General features: G+C 53.6%; 2 protein-coding genes across 2 annotated transcripts; one reads left to right on the top strand and one right to left on the bottom strand.

The window, feature by feature from the left end:
* The first annotated feature begins 2,622 nt into the window (after positions 1–2,622).
* On the top strand, positions 2,623–6,300 carry PPP1R35 (protein phosphatase 1 regulatory subunit 35). The gene is made up of 4 exons (XM_056863789.1): positions 2,623–2,814; positions 3,089–3,416; positions 5,677–5,807; positions 6,127–6,300. Exons 1-4 carry the CDS (start codon positions 2,623–2,625, stop codon positions 6,298–6,300), a joined length of 825 nt encoding a protein of 274 aa, XP_056719767.1.
* Positions 6,301–7,606: 1,306 nt separating this feature from the next.
* On the bottom strand, positions 7,607–13,195 carry MEPCE (methylphosphate capping enzyme). The gene is made up of 4 exons (XM_056863788.1): positions 11,708–13,195; positions 8,763–8,981; positions 8,138–8,264; positions 7,607–7,684 (listed from the first exon to the last, which is right to left on the bottom strand). The coding sequence occupies exons 1-4, from the start codon at positions 13,193–13,195 to the stop codon at positions 7,632–7,634; spliced, it is 1,887 nt and encodes a 628-aa protein (XP_056719766.1). The 3' UTR covers positions 7,607–7,631.
* Between the last annotated feature and the right edge of the window lie 9,130 nt (positions 13,196–22,325).

Here is a 22,325-nt window from a genome sequence, read left to right as displayed (position 1 = left end):
CATCTGGTTGCCCTGTTGTGCTTCTGCTCACGGGCGACATTTCTTTCACACCAATGGTGCATGCAGGCCACATGTGAAGTCTCCACTGGCGGAGGCCAAAGCACTCCCCTGGGGGCTCCTCACTCACCCGGCACTTTGCGGAAACTGGGTTGCTACCCATATATAGGAGATATGCATCCTGCGTCCTGTGTAGCTGATTTGAACAGGTGGAACTCACCTGAGGGTGAGTACCAAAGCTCCTGGGAGAGTGTTCCGGCCTCAGCCAGCATCCCAGTTAGAAACCAAGCCTTTTAGCCCTCGACAAGTCTTTCATGATGGCAGGTGTGCCAGGCTTGGCTATGGGTATATAAGGCAAAGGTCCCCCTGTGCAAGCACTGGGTCATTCCTGACCAATGGGGTGACATCACATCCCGACGTTTACTAGGCAGACTTTGTTTACGGGGTGGTTTGCCAGTGCCTTCCCCAGTCATCTTTCCTTTATGCCCAGCAAGCTGGGTACTCATTTTACTGACCTCAGAAGGATGGAAGGCTGAGTCAACCTTGAGCCGGCTACCTGAAACCGACTTCCGTTGGGATCGAACTCAGGTTATGAGCAGAGCTTGGACTGTAGTACTGCAGCTTACCACTCTGCGCCACGGGGCTCACTTGGGTGTGGGTAGCCTGCCTCAAATTCTTGCTTAGGGCACATACTTTTAATAGTAGGTTATTTATAGTCCGCCTTTCTCTCACTGAGACTAAAGCGGATTATATAGCGTAAGTCAAGTACAATCACTAGGATGGGACCTCCAGTAGTACAACATGGTTTGAACTACAGAAGTCAGAAAACAAACCAAAGTCTCAAAACTAAAAACAAAGCACGAGCTTTTAAACATGATAAGTTAAGTGGTGTAAAAACTACCTGGTCTGGAGCAGTCTTATAGTGATTGGCAGCAATGCGGTCACGTCGGCTGCAGCCCCTCTCCCTTTGCCAGTGCCGCTTTCTGACCATTTCCTTACAGCACAGTCCTCTTTAACCTGTGCAAAAAGCCCCCTTGAATAATTCCATTTTGCATAGTTTGTGGAAAGCCAGGAGAGTGGGGGGTCTTCCCAACCTTGTCAAGGAGGCCCTTCTAGGAGGTGGGGGTCACAACAGAGAAGGCGGGAGTACAGGCTTTCCACCCACCATTTCCAAGGGGGCTGTGGCTCAGAGCTTGAACGGATCCTGGCTTAAGTCTGGCATGAAAGACCCCTCCAGCCAGTCGGAAAAGCCAGTACCAAGCTCTGTGGACCCTGGGTCTGGCTTCATGCGTTCCTTGGTGAAGTTCAGAGCCAAATCTAGCCCTTATGATTTGAAGGTGGCCAGAATTGCCACCTCTAGTACGTTCCCTTTACACAGCACTCGTTCTGAAAACTGATTTTTACTCCAAGAATGGCCCTCGAAATGTTGCTGGGAATCCCTCCCTCCAATATGGCACCTCTAGGAACAAAAATACCAGATTATTTGGGATTTTTGTGTGTCTGCAGGGGAGGGGGGCTGTGCATGAAGACTAACTGGCTTCAGTTGGATGAGGCAGAATCAAGACTTGTAGATCATAAAATTGCAAAATGGCCCTGTGACACGTTAGACTTACAGTTATCTTGAAGGCATCAGACTCTTGTTATTTTGGCTCCAGCAGCTTCAGTTTGTCTGTATCATAAAAGCGGGTTTTGTGTGTTTTTTTTAAAAAGTAACACAGTAACCCGGAGCAGGACTCGAACCCTGGCCCTACGCTCCGTGCCACCATGTTTATTTCTCATGCGCATGCGTGCATTCGCTGCCATTTCCCTCTCAGCGAGTTCTGCCACCAGCGGCCAGTTCGGCTCCATATTGGCCATAGGGCGGTTTCAGTTTGGCCGCCATCTTGGTTTCACAAGAGACTAACCCAGCGGAAGTTCCCCGCCCTCCTTTGCTGTCATCGGAACGGTGCGCCCCCATTGGCTCCCTGTCTCTGTAGGCGGTGGTAAAACTTTAGGCATAGAGATTGTCATGAAGGCTTGAGCGACGCACATCAACTTGCGGCAGAAAGGGAAATCCGCCCTTGCGCCGAGGCCGCCCCGTGGTCGCTCTGGGCCCTTGCAGTCTATCGTAGAAACCCTCACTACGCTTCGAGATAGGGCACTTTCAGTTCGGCGCCATTTTTGATTGAAACCGAGGCTGCGGGGCGAGTCAGGCGGCATTTTTCCTGCCCGCAACGGTCCCCACGTTCAGACGAGCTGCGGGAAAGGAGTTAGCGGAGGTAGGAAGGGCGGCGCGCGAATGGAAACTGAGCTGCAGAAAAAAGCGCCGCTACGGAAGGGGCAGAGGCTGCAAACTGCCCCCAAGTTCGTGGGGAGCGGGAAAGGGGGAGGGAAGATTGCACCAATATACCACACATTTGTCAGCAGCGGGGGGGGGGAAGGGGGCCAGGACGCTGCCCTCCCCCCAGGAGAGGGGTTGCCCGGGGTCCCTCCTTTTTAGTGCATGCAAAAATAGGAGGGGGGGCTGGAAACAGTTTCGTGCTGGCTGTTCTGGAAACTGAGGCTGGCCGTGGCAAGAGCCCCCCCTGGCGGTTGTGAATCTGGCTCGGACCCCCGCCCCCCTTCTTTCTCTTGCAGGCGACGCAGATGGCCGCCCCCCCTGGTCCCGGTGGCGGCGACCAAGACAGCCTGCCGTGTGCGGCCCCCGCTCCCCTCCCGGCCCCCCCGCTGCAGCCTCTGCTCCCGGACCCCGAGGTGGTGCTCACCCCGGACAGGGAGGGCGGCGCTGCCGGGGGCATCCTGCGGCGGCGCCGCGCGGGCAGAGCCCCCCGCAGACAGGTGAGTGCAAGCGGGCCCGGGGGAGGGGCGCTCGAAGACGCCGGAGCCAGGCTGGGGGCAGCCTGCACGGGAGGAGGGCGCGGGCCTTCTTCTCAGGAGCCTGGACTCGGTTCTGGAAGATGCAATTAGGGTGCATCTCTGAGCATGTGCAAAGGGCCCAAAATGCAATATTCAGCCAGGCCTGAGCCCCGAAAGTGCTTTTAGTGATGAAACCACTCCCCCCTCCCCACCAAGAAATGTTCTCCTTTGCTGCCTGACGTCTGTTCCCTCCTAGGTTCGTTTCCAGCTGGGCTCCAGTTCTCATGAGGTTGGATGCGGCAGCCTGCATCTGCCAGGGCGGGCAGAGGAGGCCCAGGGTGCCCATGGCAGCTGCCCCCTTGCTGGTGGCCTGCTGACGAGAGAGCCCCATGGCAGTTTGACAGAGGACCAGTGGCCTGAGCAACCCCACGGGCTTGGCACCCCTGTTCTACAAAGCACCATCGCTTTGGGGGCCGAGGTCCAGGCGGCACGGGAGCAGGGCTTTGATGCCCAGCGGGCAGCCAGGGACCTCCTCCAGCGCTCCTTTCTCGCCCGATGCACAATAGAAGCTCGAGTAGGCGAAGGTATGTTGGAGGGGCGAGCTGTGGCTCAACAGCTTTTCCACTTAAAGGATCCCTCGTGCGGGGCAAAATCCCTTCCTGGCCTGAGATTCTGGAAAGTGGCTGCCAGCCAGAAAAGGAAGCACCCAAGAAAGTGTGGCAGTAGCCAGACTAGGATCTGGGATACCCAGGTTCATATCCCTGCCATGGAAGCTTACAGGGTGACCTTGGGCCAGACATAGAATCATAAGAGTTGGAAGGGACCACCAGGGTCATCTAGTCCAACCCCCTGCACAATGCAGGAAATTCACAACTACTTCTCCCCCCAGTAACCCCTATATTCCATGCCCAAGAAGATGGCCTCTCATGAATTGCCTAAGGTCATAGAATCAGCATTGCTGACAGTTGGCCATCTAGCCTCTTCCTAAAAACCTTCAGGGAAGGAGCGCTACCACTTCCCAAGGAAGCCTGTTCCACTGAGGAACCGCTCTAACTGTTAGATTAAATTCTTCCTAATGTCTCGACGGAAACTGTTTTGATTTAATTTTGACCCGTTGGTTCTGGTCCGACCTTCTGTGGCAACAGAAAACAACTCGGCACCCTCCTCTATATGACAGCCCTTCAAGTACTTGAAGATGGTTATCGTGTCCCCTCTGTCTTCTCCTCTTCAGGCTAAACATACCCAGCTCCTTCAACCTTTCCTTATAGGACTTGGTCTCCAGACCCCTCACCATCTTTGTTGCCCTCCTCTGGACACCTTCCAGCTTGTCTACATCATTCTTAAATTGTGGTGCCCAAAACTGAACACAATACTCTAGGTGAGGTCTAACAGAGCAAAGTGATACCATCACTTCACATGATCTGGACACTATACTGTTGATGCAGCCCAAGATCTCATGTGCCTTTTTAGCTACATCACACTGCTGACTCATGTTCAGTGTTTGGTCTACTAAGACCCCAAGATCCTTTTCGCACACACTATTGCTAAGACAAATCTCCCCCATTATATAATTATGCATTTGATTTTTCCTACCGAAATCCAGAACTTTACATTTATCTCTGGTGAAATGCATTTTATTGGTATTAGCCCAATTCTCCAGTCTGTCAAGATCATCCTGTATCCCGGCTCGGTCTTCTACTGTATTTGCTACCCCTCCCAATTTAGTATCATGTGCAAATTTAATAATTTAACATATACTCTCATCCCAGCCTACCTCAAGGGGGTTGTTGGTGTGGATAAAATGGAGAACATAGGCCACTTCACATCCCTGTTAGAGAGAAAGGCAGGGGGTATAATGAAGTAAAATAAAATACCAGGCTGGGTAGACTTCTCATCCGGACTCGCCAGAAGAAAGCCAGTTAAGCTCAAAAAGCACAATTTTGGAGGCTGCCTCCCAGACAAGTACAGGGAGAAAAAAGGACCTAGAATACAAGGATGCAGATGGGGCATTAAGAACCACCACCGCACAAGATGGCCTACCATCATACTTCCTTCAACAAGAGGCCAAAGAAACAAGGATGCCTAGTGGCTAGAGAGCAGTGTTGAGGTGGTGGCCAATTCCAAGTCCTGCCTTCGCCACCTCGCTCTCGGTTGCTTTTTCTTCCTCCACCTAATCACCCTGTGAGGGAGGCAAACCCTGAAAAACCAGGCAGCAAAGTTATTCTGGGCCCGAGGGTGGCAGGAACGGTGAAGGGATTCTTGCTGCCATCTCCTGCCCAGGAAAATTGTAGAGGAAACTCAAGGCCACCTTTTGTCCCTGGGAGCTACTTCCAGCCTCAGCATCGCCCTGAGATTCTCCTTCACTGATTTTGCAGCAGAGTTCCAACATAATCTGATTTTGCAGCAATGGCTGGCAAAACTGTACAGCTCCTTCTGCAGGCCCTGTTCTTCTAGAGCGCCCCCCCCCCCGAGTGGTGGGCAGAAACATTATGCATAACTCCGTCACTTCAGAATTCCAGGCGGAAGCTCTGTTTGCCATTTGAAATGAACATACTGCATTAAAATATTTCTGTGCATGTCCATCGCTTGTCTTCAGTGATGCAGTAAAAGACCCCTGTGCTCTGGTGGCAGATGGTCCCAAAGAAAATATTTTTTTTAAAATCTGCAGCCAGCCTATCAGAAGCCCCATTGGGCAAAAGCTCCATCTAGCCCCGGCCGCTTCCTCAAAACCCTTGGGTGAGCACCAGGAAAAGTGCTGGTGGGCACTGTGGCGCCCACAGGCTCCGTTGCATTGGGGACCTGTGTTCTTGCCGGACCCGTCCCTGGTTTACTCTCGCCCCACAGGCATGAACCTCCCTCGGGAGCAGCAGCTCTACCAAGGACTAGTCAGCCTGCAGGTGCCTGAAGAGGAACTGCTGAGCTCTGTCATGCAGGAGAAACGGGTGCTTGCCGGGCCCCGGCCTGAGGCCAGGAAGGTGAGCAGAGCCAGCATGGTGTAGTGGTTTGGAGCAGTGGACTCTGATCTGGAGAACCGGGTTTGATTCCCCACTCCTCCACATGAGCGACAAACCCTAAACTAATGAACTGGATTTGTTTCCCCACTCCCACACAAGAAGTTAGCTGGGTGACCTTGGGCTAGTCACAGCTCTCTTAGAGTTCTCAGCCCCACCTACCTCACAGGGTGTCTGTTGAGGGGAGGGGAAGGGGATTGTAAGCCAGTTTGATTCTTCCTTAAGTGGTAAAGAAAGTTGGCATATAAAAACCACTAACCTCCGCTCTGGCCTTGCCTGCTAGGAGCCAGCCTGCAAAGGCCCAGACCTGATGGCCTTCTATGACCCAGAACAGCTGTTCACAGAGACTGCTTTCTTGGAGGTGGAGGGGTTACCCCCCCTGGAGCTGAAGCCACGTGCCCGAGACCCTGCGGCCACCTTCTTGATGTACCGGAAGCTGCGCCAGTGGGACAGCTGATGGGGGGGGAAGGGCAGAAGCATCGCCCCACCGCGGCTTCCTCCTCCAGCGGACTCAAGAGACCCCCTTGCGCAAAGCACAGCAACAGGGCAGTATATTCACAGGGGACTCATTCATGCTCCATGTGCACCACGCGGTTATACATAAAGCAAATTGCAAGCAATCCTTGGAGTTCCTTCCTCCTTCTGACAGGACGGGGGGAGTGGAACCCAGAGACTGAAGGGGCCATGACAGTGGTTGGTTCTGTGGCTCAGTGGCAGAGCACCTGATTGGCATGCAGAAGGTCCCAGTGAAAAAAGATCAGGCAGGCGGTGATGTCAAAGACCTCTGCCTGAGACCCTGGAAAGCCACTGAGTAGACAATACTGAGAGCGATGGGCCAACTGTTTAATTCAGAAGAAAGCTTCACATGTTCACAGACCCCGACACTGGAGATAGCTGCCCGCACACACCCCATGGACACACACTAGGCTAGCAACTGGTAATCGGTAGGCTTTATTTATATATAGAATCAACATCTTTGTAAATATGAAAGTCCTGGATGAAACCAGGGCCCCCCACAGCAAGGGGAGGGCAAGGCGGGCGGCTCCTGGGGGGGCGTCCTTCAGAGGGAGGGGTGGCCTGGCTGGTTGCAGAGCTGCTTTTCCAGAAGGGGAAAGTATTGGAGGGTTGCCAGGGCACACACAGGAGGCAGCCTCCCACCCACCCCCAAAAAAGCTGGGGCAGGAGCTCAGCCTTGTTCTTTCTTCCTGGCACACCAAACTCAGCTAAGGGAGCTCATGGGGCAGAGCTGCCCTGCCCAGGAACCAGGGGGGGAAGCTTTGCAGTGCTACAGGTGAAGGTTTTTGCCCTGCCTGGGGAAAATGGCTGTTGAGTGGTTGCTCCCCCCCTTCTATCCCACTCCACAGTAGGGGGATTCCACAATCCTCGGCATCCTCTGCCTAAACGGAGAGTGCAGTGGCTGGCTATGTTTGTTTGATTTGCTCTTATTCTGGGGTTGTGAGTGCAGTATATCCACTAGGAGGAAGCCACCCCCCCCAAGAGAGGCATCACCTGCCCACTCCCCTATCTCCGCACCCCCCACTGCAGCATAAGGAACTTGGTAGCAGCTCCAGGCATCTTCGCTTGCTCTGCTCTTCACTCTGCCAGTTGCACACAAACAGACGGGGACCTCACAGGTCAAGCAGCTCCAACTCACTCCAGGGCCTCAGGCGGCCAGCCTGTCCCCTCTGTTCTTACCCGCGCAAGGATCTCCAGCAAATGCCCCCAGTGGCTCAGAAAGGTGAGCTGGAATCCAGCCACGGATGGGCTCTCAAGGCCGGGCAAAGTTCCTCAGTGTGTTCTCAGGGGGCCCTTGTGGAAGAGATAGATGGGGCGCTGGAATCCTGCGGAGACAAGCAGTCAGTCAGAAGGGCCCAGGTTCCCTGCCCTGTCTCCCCTGTGATGGGAGAACACTGCTGCTCTAGTCAGAGGAGGCAATTCTGTGCTAAATGGGCCAGGAGGCTGACACCACAGCAGGCCACGTTAGGGGTCTGAGCCGCACAGAAGACCCCCCTCCCCCATGCCCTGGACCAACCAGACCTTAGTGTCTCTCCCCCGCCCAGCATGACTGATCTTAACTACCCATAATAGTGTGTTGCAATATTAGGGGGAGAGCAACATTTTGATCCTGAAGTAGTACTCCCACGTCCTGGGAGTAAAAAAGCAAAAGGGTTCCTTGGAATAGCCCAGCCAGGATGCTGAGGATGTCTGCTGGGTTTATACCCACGGTTCCACAGTGGGGTGGCGGTCTTGCCTCCTGCTTGTGCATCTCCCAGTGGCTGTCCTGCCCCACTCACCTTTTGAGGTGTGCCTGGGCGTGGCCACCAATTCGTAGCTGGAGAAGCCCACTTCAGGTGAAGTCAGGTACGAGGGGAACTGGTCCGGCTTCAGCTTGATGCGGTGGAAGTTCCTGCACGTGGCTTCCTAGGAGGCGAAGGGAGGAGTGAAGTGCCCCGGCCAGCAGACTGCCCACCCCCACATTCCCACAGAGGCATCAACTCAGCATGCTCAAGCATGAGGGGGCCGGGCAGGTGGAGGGCTGCAACCGCGACCTTCAACCAAGATGGTGAGGTCAGAGCCCCAGGGACAGAGCAGAGCTGCCCAGGACCCTAGTCAGAGGGTGGAACCACCGAACCAGAACGGGTGGACAAGAGGGTGATTGTGACAGCGGCCCCAGATAGAGCAGGCAGTGCCCTGCGCAGAAGCTCCCAGCTTCTACACCAGCCTTTGGGACTAGCAGCATGCCGCACTGAGATCTCTGCCAACCCTATGTGGGTGCCCAGCCCAACCAATCACTCCAGCTGGCTCTGCCTCGAAGGTTGCTCTTCCTCAAGGCAAGCAGCCACACAACACTGGCCCACACCAGGCTCTCCAGCTCCCCTCCCCCAGCCCCCCGGTATGCCAGGCAGGCCTGCCACTCACCGTCAGGTTCTTTCTTTTGCCGTAGGAGGCCCAGGCTTGGGGCTCCAGCAGAAGGATGCCGCCGGGCCGTAGGTGGCGGAAGAGGCGCTTGAAGAGGCGCTTGAGGCCCTCGTCTCCCCAGTTGAGGTGCACCCACTTGGTGAGGCTGAGGCAGAGGATCACGTCATACTCTGGCTGCTGGGCCTCCAGAAGCTCGTCACGCTCTAGAACGTAGTTGCCCTGCGGGGAGAAGTGAGGAGCGTTGGCCGGGGTGGGACGGCAGGGGTCCCCAAACAACCAACCGGCACGGAGCAATCCTGAGGCAGACCCACCCCCTGAGGCTGTGCAGCTGGCTTCCACCAGAGGCTGCTCAGCACCCGTGCCAAAGCCACACAGATCCTCACCCGAGAAGAAAGCTCACAAGCTGGGAAGATGCCAGTATCCAAGGCCAAAGGGGTGGAGACAAAGACGGGTGGGAGTGGGGGGGGGCTCAAGGCCAGTGGGGAGAGAGGTGAGAGGCTGGTGCGGGGAGGGGGGGAGACTGGGCCTGCACAGCTGAAAACTGCCCTTCCTGGCTTTATTCCCAACTCAGCCCTTCCCACCCCACCAGGTAGGCATGAGCCCTGCAGGACCTCTCAAGTCAACCTTTCCAAGAGAGAAGAGGGACAGATCTAGCATGGTGCTGCTTTCTGCACCCTCTGGGACTGGGGGGGGGGATGGGACTGTGCACCTGGGCAGCAGCTGCCTGCATGGCTAAGGGCAGAGGCGTGCCTGGCACGTAAGAAACCAAAGCGTTCCTGCACAGTGTAAAAGCTCGCTTTGGTTTTGAGGGCTTGGGAAAAGCTCATTTCGGTGGGGGTTCTGCCAGGAGGTGCCTGTTTCACTTTCGCTATTAATGCCCTCAAAGCCTCTGGCTAGAGCCACCAAGGCCCAGCTCACAGCCCCTTTCTCTGCACCACCAGACTTGTCGAAGGCCAGGCTGGGGCTCCACTGCTGCAGGTGTGGAGCTTCAGGCAACCTCCCCACTGGCTTCTGCTGCTGCTTGCCTAGAGATGCACCTGGCCAACACCAGACTCCCCCGCATGGCCGCGCTGCCAGAAGCCAAGGGGACCCCTCCCCCGGCTGCTATCTCCCCTGTCAGCCTCTTCCAGCCCCCTCCTCCACTCTTCTTGCCTTAATCCAGACTGGACTGCCCCTCCAGGGCCACCCAGCTCTCTCTCCCTCCCTCTGCCTTTTCCCACAGCCAAAGAGCTGCAGGCCAGTGCTCCAAGATCAGAGCTGTGGCGAGCACCGGGGGAACAGCCATGCTCCAAGGCCCCATCCCTTGCCCTGCTTACCCAGGATCATTTTAGCCTGGGGGGGGGGGCAGGAGGAACTGAGCGTCAACTTTTCTTGCAGACAAGGTGTGTGGGATGCTGATGGCCAGGCTCATTCTGAGCTGTCGGGACTTGGAAAGCAGGAACCCATTTGAGACAAACCAAATTCCCCTCCCCACCCCAAGGTGGGCAAACTGCCCCTCTTCATCTGCACCTGGTTGACTGCCTAACAGGCAGGGCCCCCCGCCCACACCACACCAAGGCTGAGATGACCACAGGCTGTTCCTCAGCCCTCCGTGGCTCATGCCTTTCCCTACACCAGCGAGCAGAGAAACCAAGCACCTGGCAGGGGTGCAACACAAGGCCAGGAAAGGGCCAGCATCAACGTGTTAAAAGGGCAGGTGTGCCAGTGGAAAGCAGGAGGGGCCCAGAAGAGGCCAGGCTTTCCAGGGCGTCATGGACAGCAAACAGCCCTCCTGGGCTCCGCCCTGGCCTCAAACTGCCCCAGAGGCATCCTCCTTGGTATGAGCTGTGCTGCAGGCTTCTGAGTTCCTCCATCCTCGGAATACTGGCCCTCTGACTGTGGGGACCCCTCCAAGAGAATGCCTCTGCTGCCTGCAAGACCACTTGGGGCCATCTGCTCTGCTGAGCTACCCCCCCCCAAAAAATGTCCCAGTCTCTCCCAGGAGACCAGGCAGCGTCTTCCCAGCATTGGGCCACCTGCCTCTAAATTCTCTAGAGGACCCAAGCACCTCGGAGAGCCTCAGTGATCCAGAAGGCCCAAGACACAGCAGCCAACCCTTCTGCTGCTTAAGGAAGCAGCGCCCCCCACCAGGAAAAACAAGCCACTTCTTTCCTGGCATGTGCACCAATTCAGTCAAGGAGACCCAAACCAATTCAGTCAAGGAGACCCAAAAATGCTTTCAGAAGGTGTTGGTCTGCAGTAGAAGAGCTGGATTGGAGGCCAGGAGCATCTTCAGAGACCGACAGGATTTTTCAGGGTTTGTCAGCACTAACGCTAATCAGCACTTATCTTCCACTCCTCCCAGCTTGGATGGATATCTAATATTGGCAAGTCACATGCTAGCTCCTCCTATATGAGCCCCCCTCCCCCAGGACACGCCTGCACATGCCCATAAGGCAGCTGCTGAGGCCCTATCCATCTACACCACACCTGAAGGCCAGTGTCACGGCCCCCAAGCAAGAACACTAGGAAATGTAGTTTTATTCATAGAATCATAGAGTTGGGACCACAAGGGTCATCTAGTCCAACCCCCTGCACAGTGCAGGAAATTCACAACTATCTCCCCCCCACACCCCCGGTGACCCCTACTCCATGCCCAGAAGATGGCCAAGATACCCTCCCTCTCATGATCTGCCCAAAGTCATAGAATCACCATTGCTGACAGATGGCCATCTAATTCCCAAGAGACTAGGAGCCTAAAGGTGGGATGAGAAAGGAGGCATGACAACCTCCACTGGTACAAATTTGCAGACCCCTTGAGAGGCACAAGAACCCCCCAAACCCCCCTGCTAGGGCTCCCTCCCACCCAAAGCAGCAGAACACGGCGTTGACAGCAGCAAGCCCCGCCCACCTTGACTCCCAAAGAAGGCAAAGCTGCCGCAGACACTGCCCTTCCTCCGCCTTACCTTAACGAAGATCACGTTGTTGGGGAAGACGGCAGCATCTGCCCCATCCTGGGGCACCCGCGGTGCAGCAATGGGCCCTCGGCTGGCCATGAGAGACACTGGGAAGGTCTTCTTGGCGAGGCTAGCCCCCTCACCGTTGCCACCCCCAGCCTGCTGCTGCTTCATCTCCTCGGAAAGGTAGTGCCGGATGTTCTGGCGTGCCGAGTGGATGAGAGCCCCGTCAATGTCCACCCCCACCATCCTGCGGGGACCCCACTTCTTGGCCACACTCAGAGTGAGGTGCCCCACGTTGCAGCCCACGTCCAGCACCTCTTTCCCCTGGAACCACTCCGGCCTCATCACCCGCAGCCGTGAGTCCTCGCAGTCGGGATTGCGGTAGCCATAGTACTTGCAATAGTTGCCATACTGGAACTTGCGCTGCCACTGCCGCGGGGGTTGCTGGGCGGGAGGAAGCGGCTGGTGCTGGCACCTAGGCACGCTCCGTCCCCTGTCTGGGCTGCTTCGGAAAGGCGCCTCGCCTGCCACAGCCGCCCCCTGATGCCTGGCTCCTGCCGCCCCCTCTGACTTGCTACAAGTCCTGCGCCTCTTGCGATGGTGGTGATGGTGGCGACTGCTGCCGCCACCTACAAAAGAGGCCATGGAAGCACCAGAGGGGGTGACGCCCCCAGAGCCCTGCTGGCCACGCTGCCCATCTCCACTGCCCGGCAGCAAGGGGGAGACCACCTCATCCCGGCAATTGATGGCCGTGTTGAGTTCGTAGGGCTGAGGGGTGGCCCCGTTGCACGCCTTCTGGCACGACTTGCACGGGGGGGCGGCCTTAGCCCCCTCGGCGTTGCTGGCTGCCCGCTGCGCCCCCCGATGGCGGTGCCTTTTGCGCCCCGCTTTGACCGGCGAGGCCAGCACCGGGGGGTCCTCCTGGGCGTTGTTCAGGCTCAAGGGGTCGGTGATGTCCTTGGGGATGAGGATCTCCACCGGGTCGCGGCCCTTGGCCGGCAGGGGCGACGACTTGGGGGTCTCGGCGTTGAGGGCCTGGTTCACCTCCTCGTCCAGCAGGCTGTTGAGGTTGAGGGGGTCGAAGATGTTGCCCCCCAGCAGGAACTCCGAGGGGAGGACGGGGTCGCACTCCGAGTTGACCCGGCGGCGCCGCTTGAAGGCCGGGTGCTTGAAGCCCCCCCCGCCGCCGCCGCCCCCCACGTTGCAGCTGTTGCGCCTCTTGCCCCCGCCGGGGGGCCTCTGCTGGGGCTGGAAGCCGTTGCGGGGCCGCTGGAGCTCGGCCACGCTGTCCTCCGCCTCCTCCTGGTGGGGCTGCGCGACGGGCTCGTCCCCGCTGCTCCCCTCGCGGCCTTCCTCCGGCGGCGCGCCCCCCGGACGGAGCCGCGCCGCCGGGATCTCCCCCCCGCCGGCCCCGGCCCCTCTGGGCGGGGGCTTGAGGGGCGGCGGCGGGGCCGGGACGAGGAAGGTCTCCTTGTCCGTGGCCATCTCCAGCATGCCTCACCCGCGCCGGGGCCCGGCCGCTCCGCCCGCCCGCCTCACACCGAGCTCCAAGCGCCGCTCGCCCCTCCCCCCCGGCCCCTCCTACGCGTGCGCCGTAGGGCTCCTAACTTCTGCGCAGGCCCGGCGCTTCCCAGCGCGCAGCCGCGGCGCTCCGGTCCCAGTCAGGTTCCGACGCCCATGCGCAGAGGCGCTCGTCTACACCCGTCGACGGCTCCTCCCCTCCCGGCGCATGCGCGAGGCCAGGAACCGCTAGAGGAACAACGCTTCGCGCGTCCTGCCTTCCCGCGATGGCACGCTTCCCCCTCGACTGGGACTTATATATGCGGTGGGCGGGTTCCGAAAAAGACTCACCTCCTTCCCTCAGAAGGGACCAATCGGAATTCAGTATTATGGCCACCCGCGTGGAATCAAAACCAATCAGGGTCTTTTCTACAGAGAACTCTAGAAGCCACCTCCCCTCTCTTCCTCCCGCCTCTTTATTTCCATTTTAGCCAATAACTGAACAGATTTAGAGTGACTGGAGCCAATCCAATCTCACTAATTTTCTCCATAGGGCGGGTGAGGGTCCTCGTATTTTCAGGGTAGTCTGTGTTAAGCGCCTGCGGCAGTGTATTTCAGACTTCAAAATAACAAAAAAGGACGAAATGCCTACCAAGATCCATTTATACAAAGTTTTAGAAATAGAGCAGACGCTGAAAGACGTGGAAAAATATGTTTCCAAAAGCCAGGTACTGTTTTCACAGGCATTGATTTAGTCTCCTCAAAGAACCCCTGAGGAAAAAACGTTATGGATTTGTAAGGATTATAGAGACCTTCTCTTAAAGTGCATAGGCTGACGAGAGAGATTATGTGGAATCGGTGCACTGTTTCTTTTGTGTATATGAAAATTAACACATTTAATTTTTAAAAGCCTTCCAATATGGACAGTTGTCAGAGATCACGTGACTTCAAATGTCTACCGCAAACTGGCTTGCGCAAAGGACACTGGGAGTCGTAGTTTCGAAGTAAGCAATGCCTGAACTTTGCGCCTGCGCTGGAGAATTTTAACTGGATAAAACTGGGAGGGCAAGCTCAAACGCGCATGCGTGTTTTCAGTGTAAACAAATAGCCTCCTTGGTCCCGTGGTGGACTAACTACACAAAATGGCTCTGCGAATCGTTAAAAGGATGCTACTCCAACAACTCAACCAGTTTTCAGTGACTCTGAGCATGTGCAAAGGGCTCTCCAATCCCTGACAGGAGGGGGTATCGAACTTCCAGCAAAGGATGAAAGCTTCCCTTGACAAATCCTTCTAGCTAATAACAAAATTCTTCTGGTTAGCAACAACATCAGTCATATTTCAAAGCACTTTCACTCTTCATAAGGTTTCACATACATTACCTTGTTGGAAACCTTACAACAGAGCCATGAGCCAGGCCAATATCCCTTTATTCCAGATGAGAAGCTGAGGCAGGGAGAGGGCTTTCCTAAGGCCATGTAAACGAATTTGTGGTAGAGGAGAGATTTGAAACAGAGTACTAGATCACAGCTTCCTCCCAGGCGACTCAAGCTCTGCAGCGTGATGAGCAGCAGAGACAGGATCTTTTACGTGGTGGACACGAGGGTAATACCCTCCCTTCAGTTCTTCAAGGGGGGAAAAGCGTTCGTCTTCAAGCGAACCTCTGATGGAGGGTGGGTGGAATACTTCATTACCCTCCAAAGGAAGAGCTGGTATTGCCTAGCTGCACAGAGATGGAGCTGCAGCTTTGTCTGGTTCAAATCTTGCCTCTACCACAAAAGACTCAGCTGCTCTTTGTCAGCATCCTTCAGCAAAGTGGAGCTTGGCAGGCTATAGTGTTGCTATAAAGGAGATAATGCTTGGGAAAGCCCTTTGAATACTGAACACCCTTTTGCAACAGTGCTGTTTCATAGATGAAAACAGAGATGCTCTTAAATTGTCATATCCACAACCACTGCCTGAAGGCTCCCTTCTGGCTATCCTTTTGCATGCTGTGTGGGGGTAGTGGTTAAAAGCAGTGGACTCTAATCTGGAGAACAGGGTTGGTTTCCCCATTCCTCCACATGAAGCCAGCTGGGTGACCTTGGGCTAATCGGTTCTCTCAGCCCCACCTACCTCGCAGGATGTCTGTTGTGGGGGAGGGAAGGTGATTGTAAGCCGGGTTGAGTCTTCCTTAAAAGGTAAAGCCGGCTTATAAAAACCAACTTTTTTTCTTAATAACAATTTACAATCTACCTGTCAGCATCTGTAGCAAGCAAAACAGTAGGTAATGCACCACAAAGTACCTAGGGATTCAGGCATGAATGCTGCAGATCTGGCCCTCCCATTTGAGGACCTGAACTACAGGCAAGTGGGCCAATGCAGGTAGCCCACTGTCGGTCCAGGGCAACCTGAGCCAAGTGGCCTCTGCAGAGCTACCACAGTCCCACAGGGCTCCTTGAGCAGGGCCCAGGCTTGCCGGTCACTTGGTTCAGCATGGTTGAGGTCAGCTCCAGTTTTCCTAGAAATGCTGGCCTCCCTAGCTTACTCCACTGCTGCTGAGTGCTATTTTAGTGGAGACTATATATTTGTTTAGAACTGCCTGCAGGTCATACTGTGGCCTTATATCACAACTTTATGCACCATTTAGTAAATGTGATTTTAATCTGTTAGGGCTGTTTTAACCTATTGTTTATGTGATTTTATAGCTTTGTGTTTTTCTAGTTTATGTGAGCTGCTACCAAGCTGCCTGAGCTGACCCCTACAGAATTAATTTATTTATTTACTTCATTTATACCCTTTCTCCCCAATGGAGACTCAAAGCAGTTTACATCATTCTCCTCTCCTCCATTTTATCCTCACAGCAACCTTGTGAGGTAGGCTTAGGCTGAGAGCACGGGACTGGACCAAGGTCACCCAGTGAGCTTCTACGGCAGAGGAGGGGTTCAAATCTAAGTCTCCCAGATCCTAATGCCACTCTCTAGCCACTACACACACTGCCTTTTAAAGACTGACACTAGCCCTGCATCTCGACAAATCTTTGAGGAAACCCCAAAAGACAAGAAGAAGGCTGGGGATTTTTGCAAGGATTATATTTTGTTGGTTTGTATGTTTGCATTTTATGCATTATACTTTGGTTCCTGACCTGGAGAGCCAGCATGTAGTGGTTAAGGGTGGTGGTTCAGAGCAGTGGAGTCTGATCTGGAGAACCGGGTTTGATTCCCCACTCCTCCAAGTGAGCAGCGGAGGCTAATCTGGTTAACCGGGTTGGTTTCCCCACTCCTCCATGCGTAGCCAGCTGGGTGACCTGGGCCTACTCACCCTCTCTCAGCCCCACCTACCTCACAGGGTGTCTGTTGTGGGGTGGGGAGGGAAAGGGAAGGAGATTGTAAACCGGTTTGATTTTCCCTTCAGTGGTAGAGAACGTCGGCATATAAAAACCAACTTCTTCTTCTTTCCTCGGGTAAGAGGGAAATGCACGCAAATGGTTTGAATAAATAAATGCTCCCATGCATGCATTCCAGAATTAATGATATATCCCCTGTTTTTTAAGGCCCAGAAAATCCCCAGCCCTGAAATTACCTGCCCCACTCCTAAATTGTATACGTAAACAACGGGTGGTCGGGAAGAAGCACTTCGCGCATGCCTAGAGTCCCTGTCTCGGAGGGGTGGGGCCGAGGCCTGGTCAACGAAGGGAGGGAGCCGCGCTCGAGTAAACACCACGGTGGGGCGGGAGCTTCAGCCTGGAATCCAAGTGCGCATGCCTGTAGCGCGGCTTCGCTTTCCTGCCCTGAGTCATCGGGTCCGCTCTGGCAAGGGGGAAGAGAGTCGAGGCGCATGCGCAGTTCGGGTTGCCCCCCTAGAGCGCGCGGGTTCGGTGAGGCGCAAAAGGAGCGGGGACGGGGGTGGGGGAGGGGAGGAAAAGGCGCCAAAGGTCCGAGCGGGAAAAGCGGCCCTCGGCTCTTTCGTGGCCCTTCGCTCTCGTGAGGCGACTAAACGGAGCTCCGCTTTGGTTTTAAATAGCCAGTGAGGAACAAATCGCCCCAAAAGGCTCCTTTTCACCTCATAACGGATGGCTGAGGCGAAATTCTGTCAAAATTGGTGACATGGGATAGAAACACATTTTGTTTTTAACCTCTGTGCTGCCAGTCCCGTCCTAACAACGCTTCCTTGGGAGTAAGCCCCATTGACGAAAACGAGACTTGCTTCAAAGTAGACCTGCCGGGGCTGGCTCCCTGTTGCCTCTTTCATGCCTTTCCAAATAGGGATAACTGCAGTTCTGCGCACAAGCAGCGTCCCAGGCACAAGAGAGGGGGTCTCCTCGCCGTGGTGGAGTGTGGATCCCCATCATTAATGGATCCCAAATGTGGAAGAAAGACCCCCCCCCCAAAAAAAGGGGAAGTAATCTGGCTACGCCTGGCCTCGGAAGAGGCCTGGGGGGGAGCCGCCACCGGCCTCCAGGGCCGGCGAAGCGGGCTGACCCAGGGCCGGGCCGGCCGGGCGTCCCTTCGGCCAGGTCCCGGCCCAAATCTCAACCTTTTAACTCCCACTGTGGGTTTCTGAGGCGGGTGAAGCCCCCTGTTTCAGCTGTACCTGCTGGAACAAAAGTCAGATTTCGAAGTGCTTCTCCGTTTAACTGGATCGTGCCCGTTTCACCCACAGCCTTTCTGGGACTCCCTTTGCCATTTATTTGCTTCATTTATCCCGGGTGTGGGGGGGAAACGAAGACCCCAAAGTAGCTCACTCCATTCTCAGTTTTATCCTCACAATAACCCTGGGAGGTAGGCCAGGCTGAGAGGGTGCGACCAGCCCAAGGTCACCCAGCGAGCTTCTGTGGCAAAGGGGGGGGGAATCATAGCCCCATATTGCAGTTCCCCTTCTTTCCCAGTGCCTTGGCCATAATCCCAACTAATGGAGGCACCAGTGGAAACAAATTAAATCAGAAGAGTTTCCGTCTAGACATTAGGAAGGACTTTCTAACAGTTAAGAGCGGTTCCTCAGTGAACGAGGCTTCCTCGGGAGGTGTCGGGCTCTCCTTCCCTGGAGGTTTTCAAGCAGAGGCTGGATGGCCATCTGTCAGCAAGGCTGATTCTATGACCTTAGGCAGATCATGAGAGGGGAGGGCATCTTGATGGGCCTTGGTCTGATCCAGCATGGCTTTTCTTATGTTCTTGGCCATCTTCTGGGCATGGAGTAGGGGTTACCAGGGGTGTGGGGGGGAGGTAGTTGTGAATTTCCTGCATTGTGCAGGGGGTTGGACTAGATGGCCCTGGCGATCCCTTCCAACTCTGTGATTCTATGAAATTTGGCTTCATCCTGGCTTGGCTCATGTCCATATTTTAGTTAGGAAAAGCCCAATCACACCTTAATGTAATCAGGTAAAACCAGCCCAAAGCATAAAAGATAGTTTCAGAGGGTAGCCGCTACTGGTCTGCAGTAGCCCGGTTTGAGTCCACTAGCGCTTTAGAGACCAACAAGATTTTCAGGGCATGAGCTTTCAAGAGTCAAAGGTTCTGACAAAAGGGAGGTTTGACTCTCAGAAGCTAATACTTCAAAATGCTTGTTGGTTTCTAAGGTGCTACTGGATGTAAAAGGTCAGTTTTCCCTGCTGCCATGAAGCTGCCGTATACTGAATCAGACCCTTGGTCCATCCAAGTCAGTATTGTCTACTCAGACCAGCAGCAGCTCTCCAGGGTCTCAGGTAGAGGTCTATTCACATCACCTACTTGCCCAGTCCCTTTCACTGGAGATTCCGGGGATTGAACCTGGGTCCTTCTGCATGCCAAGCAGAGGCTCTACCACTGAGCCACAGCCCCTCCCTCTTATGCCTAAACATAAGCTAGGCACCAGGCTGCATGAGGTGAGTGGGTGGGATTCTGAATGGAAGTGTAGGGTTGCCAACCTCCAGATGACACCTGGAGATCTCCCACTATTACAGTTGATTTCCAGATAACCTAGATCAGTTCCCCTAGGAAAAAAATGGCTGCTTTGGAGGATGGACTCTATGATATACCCTAATGGAGTCCCTCCCCAAACCCTCCCTTCCCCAGGCTCCATCCTCAGAATCTTCAGGTATTTCCCAACCCAGAAAGGGGGAAAACCCCTGTCTCTGGTGACCACCCACATCACTTCTGAAGTTGGGGGCACACTTGTCAGGGCCTCTGCAGAAAATCTTTGCTGACAACCGTGCAGGTTCATGTGGGAATACATGATCCTTCCATTAGGAAGAAATCAGTATGTGGTAGGGAGTGCCCTAGCCTGTTGACGTCTCTTGTACTGGGATTAAGTGTGGTGGGAGCTAGCATGGTGTAGTGGTTAAGAGCAGTGGACTTTAATCTGGAGAACCGGGTTGGTTTCCCCACTCCTCCACATGAAGTCAGCTGGGTGACCATGGGCTAGTCACAGGTCTCTTAGAGCTCTCTCAGCCTCACCTACCTCACAAGGTGTCTGTTATGGGGAGAGGAAGGGAAGGAGATTGTAAGCCGGTTTGATTCTCCTTAAAAGGTAGAGAAAATGGCATATAAAAACCAACTCTTCTTTTTCTTAAAAGCAGAAAGCTTTTGTTCAAGCATTTTTAACACCCTTTCAGTTTGGTTAAATTATTTTGGAATAACTATCATACCCTCTATTCCATATTTTTGTGACCTTGCCCTGAGAGGACCTCACATACTTCAACTTGGTTAAATTATACAATTGTGTGTTAAGTGCCATCAAGTCACTTCCGACTCATGGCGATTAGATTAAATGTGAAGTAAGGGTAGAGGGAAAATCCTGGGTACTCTCCCAGTCTTTATTTTCACAAGGAGCATTACAGCTTTGTTTTTATGGAAACCCAGTTAAACATGTGCCTTTATTGCTTGCTCTCTTCTCTCTCTCCCCTTCTTAATAAAAAAGTTGGATGGGAAACAAATACCTCCAAGACACACAGTTCTATAATGGCAAGTCAGAACAGCAATGATGGTAAACTCAGTTTGTACTCTGTTTATTTATTTTAAAGGAAGTACAGGGAGGGGCTGTTTTTTCACTGGGGCTGCTTATCAATACAATCCTGCAATCAGAACAGCCATTTTCCCCCTTTAAGTAAATTTCTCAAGGAAATAAAAAGAATGTTCTGTCCCCAAGGATTCTAAATGGGCAATGAAGGAATAGCTATGCCTGAGTTCCCCTCCCTCTTTTTAAATAGTGGGCTAGATATGTGCACACCAATGCTAGGGAGAGGAAGACCATGTATTTCAATCCAGTTCCTGCTCTCCCAAAGGCTGTGACTGAAACTCCTTAATTTTGCTTCTTACAAAAACAGGAGAGGGAAATTGACAAGAATAATGTAGTGGTTAAGAGCAGTGGTTTGGAGTGGTGGACTGTAATCTGGGGAACCGGGTTTGATTCCTCACTCCTCCACATGAGCAGCAGAGGCTAATCTGGTGAACTGGATTTGTTTCCCCGCTCCTACACACTAAGCCAGCTGGGTGACCTTGGGCAAGTCACAGCTCTGTTAGAGCTCTCTCAGCTCCACCTACCTCACAGGGTGTCTGTTGTGGGAAGGTGATTGTAAGCTGGTTTGTGTCTCCCTTAAGTGGTAAAAAAAGTTGGCACATAAAAACCAACTCTTCTCCTCCTCCTCCTCCTCCTCCTCCTCCTCCGTGCTGTAGGGGAGAGGGAGCCCACATGCTCCAAACAGAAAGAAATTCTTATTTTTTCCTCCATCATTAATAAAACAATATTAAAAGGCTTTTCTACAGGATAACTTCCTGGTGAATTGTAATGTTACCCTCGTAACTTGCACATATGTTATTTGGCCCAGCTTCAATGCTACTGGAAAGTGGGGGTTTCCCCATTTCCTCACACCACCATGGTGCGTCCATGCACCACCGGGGTTTTCCTTGACCTTACAGTGATTTTCCAAACCTGCTTTGTTGCAATACTTTGGGAAAGATCACAGCAACGTTGGGTTGGGTGCTATATGGATGGGAATGTCTGAATTTTCCCAGTTCTACCTACACAGCAGCCATTTTCCCTGCTGAAGTCCTCGTAGTAGCCATTTGCCCTCCCCATGCCACTGCAGGGTTTTAAAAACAAATTATTTCCATTGGTTATTTGCATATCAATATAATGGTATATTGATATGTCTATTACCGGTTTGAAAAATCTCTCTGAACTAGCTGCTTCTCCCACCTTCGTAGCGCAGGGAGGAATGGCCACTGTGTGGACTGGGGCAGGGGAAATGTGGGGAAAGCTTTCATCAAGAAGGCCCATTGCTGCTGCACTGCATTGGAAACTGCAGCAACATTGAGGTTTCCATAGGGAAGCACTGGCATGTGGAAAATACATGTGTAGGATTTCCTGCCTCAAGCTGTAAAAAGTCAGCCCCGTGGTAGAGGCATATTATTAAATATTATATACTGTAACAGAGTAGCTTCCTTACTGTGCTATTCTAAGCAAAGTGACATGCTGCTAATTCCATTGAAGTCAATGGACTTAGAAGAAGAGTTAGTTTTTATACCCCATTTTTCTCTAAGGAGTCTCAAAGCAGCTTACAATCGCCTCCCCCTCCCCACAACAGACACTTTTTGAGGTAGGTGAGGCTGAGAGAGTTCTGAGAGAACTGTGACTAGCCCAAGGTCACCCACTAGGCTTCATGTGGAGGAGTTGGGAAACAAACCCAGCTCTCTAGATTAGAGTTTGCTGCTCTTAATCACTACACCATGCTGGCTAGAAAGGTGTAACTTTGCTTAGGATAGTTTCAGAAGGTAGCTGTGCTAGTCTGCAGTAGAACAGGTAGATTCAAGGCCAGTATCACCTTAGAAACCAACAAGATTTTGGGGGTATAAGCTTTCGTGAGTCAAAGCTTCCTTTGTCTGGTGAAGGGTGTCTGGTAAAGGGAGCTTTGACTCTTAGAAGCTCATATCCCGGAAATCTTGTTGGTCTGCTTAGAATCACACTGCTAGTCCGTTGTAGTAAAAGCAAGACTAATTTTTGTAGCAACAATTTTCCTTAGTATATTATTCACTGATGAATATATGATGTTGTCTGTGATTTCAGAATTCCAGAAGGTGTCAAAGAAACTCTTTACCCCTCCATTAACTAAACACAACACTCCCTTTGTTAAAGGGGAACAAGAGCTTCACAGGAAACAAGAAGAAGGCCAAG

The sequence above is a fragment of the Euleptes europaea genome, chromosome 18 (genome assembly GCF_029931775.1).
Source record: "Euleptes europaea isolate rEulEur1 chromosome 18, rEulEur1.hap1, whole genome shotgun sequence".
Classification (NCBI taxonomy): Eukaryota; Metazoa; Chordata; class Lepidosauria; order Squamata; family Sphaerodactylidae; genus Euleptes; species Euleptes europaea.
This window is presented reverse-complemented; position numbering and strand designations above follow the sequence as displayed.